The sequence below is a fragment of the Clavelina lepadiformis genome, chromosome 2 (genome assembly GCF_947623445.1).
Source record: "Clavelina lepadiformis chromosome 2, kaClaLepa1.1, whole genome shotgun sequence".
Lineage (NCBI taxonomy): Eukaryota > Metazoa > Chordata > Ascidiacea > Aplousobranchia > Clavelinidae > Clavelina > Clavelina lepadiformis.
This window is the reverse complement of record NC_135241.1, coordinates 26046175-26060946: the sequence shown is the minus strand read 5'-3', so window position 1 is coordinate 26060946 and position 14772 is coordinate 26046175. Positions and strand designations below refer to the sequence as shown.

The 14772-nt window shown below is 43.0% G+C and overlaps 1 protein-coding gene across 6 annotated transcripts in view; it reads left to right on the top strand.

The window, feature by feature from the left end:
• LOC143445185 (rho guanine nucleotide exchange factor 28-like) overlaps window positions 1-14772 on the top strand; it is a 32878-nt gene that overhangs the window by 10850 nt on the left and 7256 nt on the right. For all 6 annotated transcript variants that reach the window (XM_076944104.1, XM_076944102.1, XM_076944103.1 and 3 more), the window contains one exon: window positions 11748-11791. In XM_076944104.1, coding sequence (XP_076800219.1) covers window positions 11748-11791 — 44 coding nt within the window. The remainder of the gene's footprint in view (window positions 1-11747; window positions 11792-14772) is intronic.

Here is a 14772-nt window from a genome sequence, read left to right as displayed (position 1 = left end):
GGCTGCAAGTTGCGGACGAGTTCAGAGTAAAGCTGAGATGTGTTCCCACAACACAGAGTTCATAATTAATAACGGGCTAGTTGTAGGTGGTAGATAAGTTTCCTAAACAGGAACGCACTTAATTATTCTTCGCAGACAGGCGGGATGCGGTTTGCTGATATTTAGCTCGAACTTTTGTACAGAAACGATCGTTGTGATTTGTGTTTGATTGAGCTCTTTACAGAGAGATGATATTTTAGTTTCTTCGATTACTCTAAATGACTCTGCTCGTAAACTCGGGTCAAATTTCGTATCTTTTTATATAAGTATGACGTCATAATTGGACATGTAGCATCAGCAACTTGAAGAATTATTCTGTTGATAATTGTCGAGCTTAGAGGATTTTTATTGAAATTCGCGGTTTGAAGCATTTGGTCGAAGTCGTCTGTTTGGTTTCGCCTACATTGCGTGTTATGCCCTCCAGACCTGTACATGGTTATTTCAACATGGAGCAGTTGGTCGGCCACATCTCCTTTCTAGCCAGTCTTGTTGCTGAAACTATAATGTTCCAGTGAAATGTTTAGTTTTGTTATGAAAAACGTCATATATTAATACGTCACAATCTCGCTTTGTTACGTTCAGAATAGAAAGTAGCAAGGCAGGATGGACGCGTTGAAGACTTTCTACGTCGTTTCCTGTCTCATTATTATTAGAAATCATTTCAATATCACATAGAAATCAGTCGGTGAGTCTTCTACCACAGACGCGAAACCGCCAGCGCTGTGTTAAAGCGACGTGGACGGTTCTCGTAGTTTTGACGCGATTTATGCGAACACACGCAGCTCTGTCGCTTTCTCGCGCGCACAGTTGAGCTAGATATGGTAGAATGTTAAGGAAGGTCGCTGTGTAGGATGTTGATGTCAACAGGAAGTAGCCCGGCACCGGTGTTTGCTTACATCAGGCCGCCTCATATAAGCACTTGTGGAATGATATTGTGCTGTGGCGTGGCTTTCATCAAGTTATTCGACAGAAATGTGGTTCAAATTGTGTGGAATGCATGTCGACGGACTCAGCAGAGCTTGTGCCGAATTACGTTTCAGTTCATTTGCTGCGTTGACGCAATATCTTTATAAGACCCGATAACTATGAAGTGTTGTAGTTTGCAAAGCTGCCGTTCAGCGTAAGGTCATCTGTGAGGGAGCCACGCCAGAAAACTGTTTTTCATGTGATCAAAACAGATGACGTCACAATAGTAATTGTGAATTGTTTCCGATTGTTAATGACGCGCAACCAAAAAGGGAAAGAATCGAGATGGTTGGAGGTTTTCCGGTTATTATTAGGTCACAATCGGGTCTCTATGACCATTCAAAGAATTAATTTCCTTGGCAAGGTGTCTGTGTCGACATTGGGCTCATTGTTCGCTTAAAACCGAGAGCGACTGATCCACGAAGCGACTCGTATAATCTTTAAATTTGCTTCCAGTGAAAGTGCGAGTTATGCGCCTGGCAGCTTTGAATGCTGCTTGAAGTGAAAATGCAAGTTGTGGCTTGTGCGTATTCACGTGATCGCCCATGTTGTTTGCGTATCTTTGAAACAAGCGGCAGTTTGTGGAGCCACAATTACACTATTCTTATTTTCACAAATCGATGTTTAAAAATAACCTCAATCTTGGAAAGCTTCCAACACTTTATCGCGCTGTTATTGTTCTTCATTGTTTCGTCATAATAAAATAACAAAGAAAGTCTCAGATGGGCCTGCGCCCTATTATTGAGACAAAAAGGCGCACCCTGTACTCGTCACAAGCCTACCATGTCCCGCCATTATCACGTCACAAAAATCATTATGTCTTGTACAACATGAATCGTGACGTAGCACGTTGGAAAGTTGTTGCCTGAGTTTCGTCTTCCTCATAACTTGCTCATTGAAGGCTGCTGGTCGTATTTCGTCAAAAGTCATGTAAAAACGCTTAACTTGCTTGTATCAGAGTTTAAGAGGGATTTTTTGCGTAAATATAAGCCGAGTGCATTACGTCACAATGGCATTTTAGAAGGTGTTATGACACGATTTGTGGAATGTTGCCGACACCGCGTCATAGGTAGTTAGTGCAAGCAGATGTTCAGAGATTTTCATTAATCTCGCGCGATGTTGAATTTTGCCGCTTAATCGCTGATATTTGCTATGAATCTACGAGAATAGATTTTGTCGTTCCAGTTCCCAGATTGAGTGTCTTCGCAGTGAGCATTCTAATGATTAATTCATCACTGCGAGCATGTTCCATATGTTCTGGTCAGTGACAGCAGGTCACGTGGTGCTAGTCTGAGAGAATGGGCAAGAATTACTTGCTCGAGTTTCTTAATTTCAACTGGTCTGGTTTGTGTTGGGTTCAGTTGAAGGGAGTTGGATTGTTTTAACTTTGTCTGTGACGTCCACTTAAAAACAATCGATTTGTCGTCGATTGAAATTGGATTTTATTTCAGCGACAGATGTTTCGAAATTTTATTCGTATTTGCTCGAAGCGGGGCGAGATAAGCAAGCGCCAGGGCATATATCACGTCATAAGGCCAGCCTCGCCGCACAGGATAATCTGCTGCCTTGTGCGCCAATTCCTTGGTTCTTGTCCGTCTTATGTTGCCTTGATAAGAAACAGCTCCACTTGTTAGCAAATAAACCGGCTTTGTGACGTCACATTGACGCTGTTTTGGGCTAAACAAACTCTGCAGACTTCGTAGGAAGTCGAAGCGGGCTCGAGGCACGCGCGGTTGTAATTACAGGCGGTTCAGCGTTCGATTCATGAATCAATCAAATTTGACTCGATGCGATTTGCACTTAACATCGCCGCCAGTGACGTTTACTTGAGCCGTTGTGAGTGTAAGCTTCCACCCGCTAATCATCTTTAAATCCTTCCACTCAATTATGATGTCACGTTTTCAAGTGCCTGGGTTAAAATATTTGAAGATTAATATCCACGTCTGTTTGCGCATTCTATTGATTGGGCATGTGCATGAGGTTATGTGTTGATTGGTAGTTGAGGAAGGAGTGTGTTATATAACCTACCTGTGGTGATCTGCATAAAAAGCTCCATGCAACTTTCCGGTCGTGCATAGGGAGGTATTTTCATCAGTTTGCCGGAACCCGGGAATTTCTTCCTTAAATAGGTTAGAGACAGGTGCATTATGACGTCACATAACAGCTGGTATCGAGGTAACAGGAATCAGGTCATTCTAAGAACGGTGTGGTCTGTTGAAATCGATTATTTAATTTCTTGAGATTATTTAAGTTTGTGAGGCTGGTCCTGTTCCATGTACAACTCCTTCCATATAAGTTTTTTGTTGAGAAATTTAATAATTTTATATTTTCCGTCCTTTGAAAGTCACTGGTGCGTGAAACATTCCTTTTGTGATTTCATTATACGCTTCGACGGGTCCGTGTTGCGTATTGTGTTTGATAAAAGGGTTTTTATAGACCTGCTGGGCCTGATAATGGCCAAGTTCGGTTGGAAAATGTTGCAAAGTATTCGTGGATGAGTTGATTTGTTTGCCAGTTCCCCGCCTTCACCTTAAACCCCATCAACAAAACAAAACTTCTGAGTTAATTTCAATTTCTGATATTCAAATTAATTTGCAGCTTTTTTCAATGATTGTTCTACAATTGACATTAAACTCTCTCTCACTTCTCTCTCTCTCTTACTTCTCTCTCTATTGCTCTCTCTCGGAATTATCCAGCGTGTTTGAAGGTGGCCGCTAATTCCTGTACATGTTTATCCTCATACCGCTTCAAGGCTCGGAATTCTGAAGAGAATCTCGGTATAAGCGCGGTTCAATCATCGCTGTGGGCTAATTAACGACATAAAACTTGAATATTTCTCGAGAAATCGCCGCCAAACTTGTTGATGCTTCCAATCAACATCATAGCACAGATGTAGATGGTCGTTTCGCGATGTGTGGGTCGAGCATCGTACCAGGCTTGTCAGTCATTCATAAGACGGGGGTTAGGCGCTTAAGTGGATCTTGTTATGTTCAATTTTTCAGATTCAGTAAAATTCTAGTTCTATTCGTCAAGATTGTGTTGATTTACAGTCGCATTGTGACGTAGTCATGACTGTAGCATTTGATTGGTTGAGCAAACCACGAGACGTACAAGGCGGAATACTCGACTATTCTAGAATAATTTTACAATTCATTTCTCGTTTTTTTTTCACTATAGTATGTGCCATTGACGTTGCTATTCGATTGTTTGAGCAAGCACAGAGATAGACCTACCAAGTCGTTTATGGTTCAAATGTAAGACGTAACATGCCAACTTGACGTGGTGCAGTTTATTTCTTGACGATCAACACAACCAGCAGCGCTTGGCTTTGTGATGTAAATCAGAATTAACCGCGTGTACCATGAAAAGATTTACTTATACGAGAAATCCGGTTCGAAGGGAACAAAAAATTCCTGAACTGGATTTGAATCTTTTGATATTTCGTTGTTACAGACTCCTTATTCAGACCTACGTGTTCTTAACCGGTGAAAATTGTTCTTAAAGTTTCCCTAACAACTTGTCACTTTTTGCTCGATCCAGTGAATAACCCCTTTGTATGACATCATTGTCACGAGGACATCTACGCATTTTGCGTTATTATTACGTCACACTGCAACGAGCACATTTTGCTTGTTTTTTATTGTGACGTACCGGTAGTGTTCGTTTCTGCAAAATTTTGTAATAAATGTTTCTAGTTGTTGACATATTGAGCAGAATATGTGAGGCTGCTGTCAGTATATCGCTTGTGGTTAAAGCAGCAGATAGCTCAGTGCGTTGGCATTTTGCCTTCTACAGATTAAATTTTAAACTCACGTTTTATCAAAGGTCGTTTTATTTGCCAGCTTATTATTTAGTAGCTTCCAGCTATGCACCACGTGCTCAACTTAATTGCCAACTTTTATCCAGACTGATGTTAGTGGGCTATTTACCTTTAATATCACGTGACAACAATGACTGATAGTGACGTACAGTTGTCACCTCGCTTGCCACGTGGTGGCGTGAACGGGATAATCGAGAACAACTTTGCTCGGAAGAAGAAGTCTGGAGTCTCCATCCTCCAGGTCTTCAGCAGGAAGTCGGAGGAGGATTTGCTCTCTGGAGCAGATCGAAGATCGAGCATTGTGGATTTTATAAAGGGGAAGGAGAAGAAATCGATGAAACACGCCCGAACCAACAGTGAGGGGCTTCTTTCCCCCACCTGGGGCCTCGACGACACCCCCGTGATCCCGGAACCAAAACCTGTGAAGAAAAAGAGGAATTTTCACACTTGGAGTTGGAGAAGGAATCCTCCAGAGATGTCTCCACTGGAGGAGAGTCGAAAGGAAAGGAAATCCCCTAAATTAGGAACTAATTTTTCTTCAATTGGCAAGGGCAGGAAGGGCAAGCGTGCTGGTCTCAACACCATGACCTTTGCTGCTCCCGAGTCTGCCCCAAACTCACCAAGTGCCCTGGAACAAAATCATGCCCCGTCCTCATTGTCCGGACTGTTCGGCGAGGGATCGGAAAGTTCGGAGTACATTGAGATCCGCTGCGATCCCCCCACCCGGCACCGGAACTCAATCGCTTCAGAGAACGACGATTCAGGGGATTTTGACGTCATAAGCACAGGTAGTCCAGACGAAGGCCGTCTGTCTCGTAACTCAAGCATCACTTCGCGATCTTCGATGTCGGCGATGCCAGTAAGCCCCAACCGGCCCCCGATTACCCCCAGCAGGGAACGGGGATCCCCCCGCATGTTCCGTCGTATCAACTCGAACTTGTCCCCGCGCCAGAAGCGTCGCGCGCGCCACCTAATGGAGAGATTCGAGAAGGAGAGAAGCAGCTCGGTGACGTCAGAGGGCGATCGCGGTGCCCTTTGTGACGTCAATGAGGAGGTATTTGACACGTGGGACGGACGTAACGCGATGACGCTGCCCCGGCCGAACAAGAAAGGTAAGGCGCGATATAGGGTCATATTTTCTATGATGAGCTCACACATGCGTGTATTTGTTGTCGGGAAATCACCGCCTCAAATAGTTTCGCTCCGTGCGCTCAGTTCCAGTATCGGATGCCTCCCTTTGTTGATGGACTGGTTAGAGTGGCCGGAAATTTGCGTCATTAGGGGATCTTGTAGCGTTCTATGACTTGTAACTACGTCATAATTGTAACAGCATGTCACGTGCTTGTTTCCTCGGGGCACAGAAGCGAGGAGAAGTTTATTTGCGGTCGCTCGTGTCAAACTTTTGCTCAACAATCGCCACATTATTTTTAACATCGACCGCGATTGGGGTCAGACAAGTTCAACTGTTTATCAAGTTTTGAAAGTTGTTCGCCTTACTCGTGTACTCAAGGTCAAAGTTCATTGTAAGTTGAAAGTTCAGGATAGACCGCGCCTTTCAGAACCCATCTATAACCAATGCTGTCATCAATATGGTTTTGTGACGTCATAGACCGGTTCGTTGGGATTGAATGGAAAGGGTTTTGCCCCTTTTAGATCGGGGTAGGATAAATGGGTCTGCCTTTTGCCGGTTGTTTTTACGGGGAGCGCTTTCAGGAAGTACGGGGGTCATGATCTCAAGGTGGAGTACCACCCTGGTAGTGGAGGTTATTATCGACTCACTACGGATATTATGACGTCACTGTATCTGGCATTGGTTGAGCGCAACCTTGCAATAATATCTTTAGTGACGTCATAATCGCATAGTTTTTCGCTGTTTTATTTTTTATAATTGAGGGGAGGTGCAGAAAGAAGCGGGCGCAGTGTTCCCAAAAGGTGACGTCATTAAAATGAAGCACATGACTCGATATTGTTGATGCAGCCTTCTTTCAAGTTGGTTATGGCAACACTGAGGTGTAGTGAGGTGACAATGGCACGATAATGACGTAATTAATATTATTGTTAGCGTGGGCGGCAATTATAGGACACGGCGTCTATATTTAGCGAGTGTGAAGCATCGCCAATACGGCGCAAATGATCCGTAAACCGCAACTTCTGCTTCTCTGTCCGACCTCGCACTGCTGGAGTCGCACCATCTATGACAGCTGCTCTGCTTAAGCCTGTATGTAGCTGTGTCAAGATTTTGCTGCCAGCCGTCACATTACGTAGAAATTCAACCCAATAACGACCTGATGACGTCACAACGAAGGTTACAGTGAATAGGGGTCATAGGTCATAACATTGACATCGCGACCGAAGATATAGTTCAAAGAATCTCGACGTATTTAAGTTCAGATTTCTAGATTGTATTTTGACCGAGGTTATACCAGGTTAATAGCGGGCCATGTAACATCGTTATGTAAGTTCATATCTCTATGACATCACAATTGCCAGTTCATATGTAACAATGTTAAGGTTTCAGGAGCCAGCCATAGCGAGGGTTGTTATTTGGATGCTGATTGCACGTTGTAGTTTGTCAGGATAAGACGAAGTTTTTGTCCGCACTGTGAACCTCGTCCTCATGTCGCCCTCCTTCCTGGACCAACTTGCCACTTGTCAAACTTTCCGCTGTGGTTTTAGAACCTTGCCGTCAATTACGTCACACGGGTTTTGATGACTTTATGACGTTGAGTGCAGCTGGCAGTGGCAGATATTTGTAGAATGAAGTGGTCGCGTTGCATCGAAGTTAAGTGATGTAATGCAACCTGCTACCTACTCAGCTTCTCTTGTATCATGAGGCAGTTGCTATCTTAGAGATCCCGTTGTTGTTCAAAACTTTACCTTTGTGACATAATTACCTAAAAATTATGACGTAATAAGGCCATTATGAAGTTGTTAGCACACGCAGTGTGTCGATTAGAGACACTGCTATCAGTCAAAAGTGGAGCGAAGAAATAATTATGCATTTTCGGTGCCGCTGAGTGTAAAATATTCATGCAGGTTAGATGCTCAGTTCTATGCCTTGCTCGACTTCATTGATCTCGGTTTGATCTTTTTAAACAACTCCCTTTGACGCACTTGGCTTGTAAATTGGATCACTGTGTTTGTGCAAATCTTCCTTCATCACGTGTAATGCAGTTGTTACGTCACACACTGCCCTCCCAATTAGGCAGCGCCTATGTTTTCAATGACGTCATAATAGCATTTATGATGTTTATTTACACCTGATAGCGAAGTGAGTCGATGTTGTGGAAGAAGTTGAGACGATGCGATGGCCGCAAACATACTTAGTTGTTGACCGCTCCTACCTCTATCTCGTGTTAACTTGTCGCAGTAAGCGCCGCTCTTCATCTAATTGACGTCACACTCGAGTAGATTATGTTGTCATAACACCTGTTTGTGACGTGGCCATAATTAGAACAGCCACGATGAAGTTGTAGCCACAAACTTCTGGCTCATCATCTGCTATGTTGTGTTGGTTGGATTTTGTTTATGATGTCACACATGTCCCTTTGTGATGTCACTGCAGCATGAACATGATGAACTAGGACTTCCGTGCGTCAGTTGATTAGATGTCGATGGATTTTAGTGTTTTATGCCGCCTGTTATGACATAGAAGGTGATTATGAAGTTTATAGCAAAGAGGTTGTGCAGAAGTTCCTTCCCAGCTTGAGAGAGCCATGTATTCTCATATCTTGCACCTCAACTTTGACGCAAATGTTGTTGGATTATCTTGAGATGTAGCAACACGTCATGTGGAAAGTGGATGATTGTAGTGTGATGGTATTGTTACAATTATTGCGACGTCATAATCGCTAAAGTTCCAAGCAATCCCTTCTCCAAATATTTACCTTGTGCTATGCGCATTTTTGTATTCCGGGCGTTGGAATTCGCTCTATTGATCTATGACGTCACACTTAAAGGTTATAATCAGCGCTGAGTTCCAGGCCGATATTTTACTTTGCGACGTCATATTAGTTGAGGGAAGGTCGCTTGTGATAGGATCAGTTCGAACTTAATTGATAGGGACACGCATCAAGGCAAAATCGGTTTGTTTACATCACAATAGATTAATTATTCCGTCAGATTTTAAGAGAATTAGCGAGCTAGGTGCTAGATGACTTGTATTTATAGCAAGTTGCCAGGAAGCGACCTATCACACCGGGCTTGAACGAGCAAACTCGCAGCAGTTTGTGAGTTGGTTGGTTGTGAGTTTCCCACGGACCATGAGACCGTTGTCCTTCAATCCTAGCTCGCTATTGGACCCGAACCAACTCAGAATGACCGAGTATTGGAGCAATCAGAGCAATTATTGTCCATAATTCGATGCCACCGTCCCTTGCCTGAGTCTCCACAGACCAACTCTAAGTTCTCTTCATAATTTATTCGACGTCATAATTTCACTTTGAACTTCCACCAATGTCGTAATAATGGACCGCAATTGAGCGTCATAGAAAGTTAATAGAAGATGGCAGAAGGTTTGAAGAAGCTTGAATGCGAAATATTTGCCGAGCACATTTCTAAGTCAGCTGACATGTGGTGAGGTCGAAAGTTGATCGATTGAATTCCGCGATAGCTCGATATTAAATTAATATTTAACCTTGCGAAGTCAGCCTCACTCATTGTGAGGTCATAGACGGCACTGTCAAACATATAATGAAAGGGACAATGCTCATAGTTGCGTGGTCGGGTCATCGCGGAATAGGCAGCAAAGTGGATGCGTGAGTTAGTTAAAGTCGGGTCCGTCTTCGAAGCGTGAGAGTAGAGACGTGCATAGCAGTGACATGCGTTGGGCAGAAGTTGCAGACTCTTCAAGCTGACATCGTACAAGACCCGGGCGTCCACCTGCGGTTTGGCAGCAATGGCCACGTCCGTCTCATCGTTGCTTTTAATCAAATGTTAATGTGAAGTCGAAACTTCTATTTATTCCCAAACATTTCTATTTTAAGGCCGCGCATGTGTCACCACCGATTAGTCATCGCTTGTTCATGTCAACGATCAATTTCAACGAAAAGAAAACATTTGGCTTCGGATTCGTTCAAAGTAACCGGCATCAAAGTTGCTCGCACAGTTGACATTTGACGTGTCCGAGCTTATATTTCACCGCATTAATCAAAGCGACTTGAAATTCGGTCCGAGCACTCTACGTGGTGGGTAGTAGAAGTGGGTTTCGTTTCATTCAACTTGTCAGTTCTTGTTCAAATTTTCAACTTCTCACAAAACCGCCTCCGCGTTGGTCGCACACAAGCGCCACTCGAATAAGATTAACTTTCAACCGAATTTCCCCGTGTTGTAGAGAAAAGTGTTTTAAAATCGAAAAACGAGCGTCTTGTGGTTTAATATCTGGTCGTTGGGCGCGCGAGCAGGTTAGTCTTGAAAGACATGATGGGTGGCGAAGGATTTATCGTCAAATACAGCCGCTTGTGTAAGTGAGGAATTTCTAAAATCTTTTATATTTGTTTACTGAAGCGGTCCCAGCAACACGGCGTACGTGCCAGCCATGAAGCTTTGTTTAAACAAGGCCTGCGCCATCCTGGAGTGCCATCGACCATTTGTATCGAGCGACCGATATTAAAGCTGGCCACGTGTGGTCGGTATCTTGGTGGGGCGGCGTCTCGTGCATAGTTCCATGTAGTTGTGCTCATTGTGCAGGGAGATTGTGGACGATTTAATTGAGTGCAAATCGTGCCTATGGCTGATGTTTACATGAGAGTGAGTCAACAGGCTGGGTTAGTTGCGCATGGAGCAGTGTACACGTCACACAGGGTGGGTTGACGACCGCAGTAAATCAAGGCGGTCAACTCTAAGTCGATCGCTTTCGTTTTAACCCAGTTCGAGTTAAAATTCTATGCGCTTTCGTGATATTGTCATTCAGTTATAACTGTAACATGACCGGTTTGGGCGAATTCCGCCCGCGCCTCTAACTTCGAAGATGATCTTTTCTGGCACTGCGGCCATACTATCATGACGTAACTTTACGTAATCAAGGTGTTGTCGTTTCCATGAATTACTATTCCCCAGGGAGTCGTTGTAGAAATGTAGAAGGAGAAAGCGATCTTAAAATTGTCGTCATCAGCAATTGGTACGCGCCCCCATGAGATGGTGCCCTGTCAGCTCAGTGTGGGACTTGTTTATATTAGAGGCCGGTTATGTCAGGAGTAGCTCGCATTATAAACACATAGATCGCTTGTTATTGCGAAATATGTGTCAGCACCAAGCACTCGCCGTCTGATTATTCTTAAACGTTGCGCAAATATTGAATTTTCCCATATTAACGACATGTGAATAGGCAGTGGCTACATGTGTAAGTTAGACAAAGGTCGTCTTGAGCATGTGGTAGCTGATAAAGTTTGGAGAAATATCTTCGTTCATTTGTTGTGTTCATAGGACCGCCTTTTACGTCATGACACATGTATATTGATTATGACATCATACTCAGCATTATGTTTGTCCCCGGACAAGATAAGAAATAGATGATCTAGGAAGGGATTAAGCTCGTTTTATTCTTACAAACTATCGGGTCCATCTGCGGTTGTTTCTAGAAAGTCAGTTGAGATATTTGCAAAATACGCCGTAATTCTAGTGGCGGTTGGTCAGATAAATCGTTTCTTGCAATCTTGGCGTTGTTCAACAGCACAACATACGAGTGCCAGCCGATGCCTTGCTTGTAGGACATATGCTTATGAATGATTCCTATATATCAGTGTTGGCTTGCTTTTTAAAACATGACGTCACCTGCAGATCGGGTTTTGAATAAACTAAGTTTAAAAATAATTTATCAATAACTTCTGCTTTGGAATATTATCAACAGAGGTAATAAATATAACTCTGCCTGTCTCCCCTCTCGTTTATTAAAAATTTAATGTTTATTTGATTTCTATTGCAGATACGCTTGAGGGATCTGATGTGAGCAAAGATCAAAATAAAAAGGTGAATCTTATTTAAAATATAAAGCTGTGTCTTTCTTATATGCCCAGTAAGTACATGGTAATAATGATCATCTGAACTATTCCGACCGACAGTAAATAAATATTTAACTTCTTGTCTAAACCAGTCACACTCAAGTTGATGTTTCGAGCAAACAAGGTTCGCAAATTTCTGTTTCGTTTTTATCATATTTATCATTCCACTTACTTCCGTTAGATGGCGTTGATGAGGTGTATTTTATGAGTTTACATCACAAGTTTTCTAGGCTTACTAGCCTTTGCTGCATCATTTAATGCTTTATGACGTCAGGTGTATTTTCTTCCGGCCACATTGGCGTAAATATTTTTAGTCGGTTTCACATGACGTAGTTGGTTCCGGTTTGTATTGTGCGCTAATAGAAGTCGCTCATGTCATGAGTTTTATGTTAATTAGTGTGGGGGGGCGGGCGGATCACAATCTTGCTTTGATCTTTTTTGCATCAAATGTTAATTTTTCCCGAACAATGCATCACTTTATCGTCCAAGCTACTTTCCCTGGCTTAGCTCTATCCCACCCCGGCCATCATACACTGAGCTCTAAAGTGGGTTGAGGTTGGTCTTGTATGAATTATAAATGATAGCTTGTTCGCTCGATAAACACCTCTGTGACGTCACTGGAGCAATTGCATCGATTGTGTTGGAGCGTTTTGAAATTAATCCAAGCAAAAGTGGACTTGAAGGATAATATTTTAATCATTCTTCTCGATGGCGTGGCCCATGTATTGGTTGTAGGGTCAGTGCGTATAAGGTGGCCTGGTGTACTGTCAGTAGCGTGGCAAGATAGTTGGTTGTCAGCAGATTTGAGCTGTTTTCCCTAATCAAACAGATATAGGTTTCACCATTGGCCTTATGATTATTGCGCAGTGTTTTCTGACGTCAATTTAATCAGTTCAGTTCAATGCAGATGCAGTCCTATACTTGCTATGTTGGTTATAAATGGACATTATGACATCACAATTAACATCGACTGTTTCGAAGGTTGTATTTCGCAATTTCTCTGACTCAGGTGCAATTGTTGCGTAATAAGCCGTCTTCTATTCGATATGCGATTGATATGAGCACAGAGATAGTTTGCGTGAGAAATAGTTCAATTTTTTGAATGGCTTGATGTTGTCTGTTTTCATATACGGTGATGACGTCAGTGGTAGGTAACAAGACACGAGTTACATTTTCACAAATCACTTGCGTCCGGTGATGCCCTAATAATAAACACCACCATTGTCTACTGCGTTTTTCGATTTCGTCTCCTAGCAACCGGCCGAGAAGTTTAGCATGACAGTGTGTGACGTCACCGTTTCCTGAGAGTGTTAGCTGCGATGGCAAGCCTGTGCGCTGTGAGCTTCCTATAAACAATACAGCGCTTATTACATCGCTCCTCTGTGATTGCAAGTGCTTTGATATTGTGTAAGACGAACAAGCGAATTCTGGAATTTAGCCAAGTTGTGGAGAGGTTTGCAGGAAAGACGGAAGTGTCACACGCGATGATTTGCTCCGTGCGTCGCGCTTAGAACCTAGAAAGCTGAAAAGACAATTTGCTTTATGTTTGTGCTGGGAATGGAATATTAACGCTGAAGATTTTGCGAATATTCTGGAATAAATGGATTCGAAAAAGCGAAACAACTCGCATTTCTATGTGCTCTCCAAAAGCCCCCCATCCTCCGATTATGACGTGGGTCGTTCTAGAACCGCCAGTATTTGGAATTTTACCCCAGTACCGTACAAAGAGCCAGTCACCATTCGTCGCAGGAAGGGAGAAGTAAGTGGAACCATATCAACCAGCAGATGGTTGTTAGGACTAGCATGAACCATCTTAATATTAAAGCAGTATAGGAAGGCCCGATATGGTAGATGGCACTTCTATGATATTCCACTTTGTGTCATATTTGGATGTATTTGGTTAACTTTTTGGGACTAATTATCTGTCCACTTGTCTGTCGTTGTGTCACGTGCACCCCATTGTGACGCCTTGTTGTGGGGTGACGTCATAAGCGTACAGTGAGGCCCATCACCCACTCTGCATCGAAGAACTTATTTCAAGCGCACAACTTGCATGCGGAATGACGTCAGAGCCATGTAGATGGGGCAGGTTTCAGGACATCTGTGTAGGTAGATTAGGTTCAACTGTCTATGTCTTCATAATGCATCCGCAAGGTCTTGGTTATTTTGATTAGTTATGACGTCATATGGTAGCAAGCGTAATCATATTCCAGTCGAGCTTAACCGTTAAATAACGTCATAATTTCTTTTGCGTGTAGTGACGTCATAATGTTTGTATGTAGTGACATTCGAATTAGTTTCTGTGTTAATTTCACGTCTTGGTATTGACTTAAAACTGCAGGCGAGACAGGGGCGCGGGTACGATTCGCATTTCGCCCTGGTCTGGTTGCCCTGGTCGTTTGAATGCGGCTCAGTGACACGACTTGTGTGTTATTCTCACCGAGATACGAGGCGCGTCCATGTTGTCACCCGGCATGGTGGTGCCAGTCTATTGTGAAGAAACTTCCGCTTACACAGCACACCTGGCGATGTGTGGCCTTTTAATGAACGCTTATTATCAACTAAATGCATTGTTTACATTCGCTGCGTATGGCGCAATATAACGGAGTTTGCTGTAAATAGTTGTTTAGGGATATTTGACTCCGAATAAAAGGTAGATTATATCAATGCATTGGTTCATTTCATTATATCTTAAACGAAGAGCTTCTAATTGAAAGTTTTAATTCCAAGCACGACCACACTACACCAAAGCATCCTCTTCATCCATATAAGGAAGTCAGCACTGGTTCGCTGCTGCCTCGCATGGCGTATTATTTGGTGACGTAATTACCTAAATTTTAGCACAACTTTGGCTCGGCTCCAAAACTTTTTCTGCGATCTCATTTCCATAACCGACCAGATCAACCTGCGAAATTTATTGGTTTTTATGTAATTGTGATGTCATAAGAA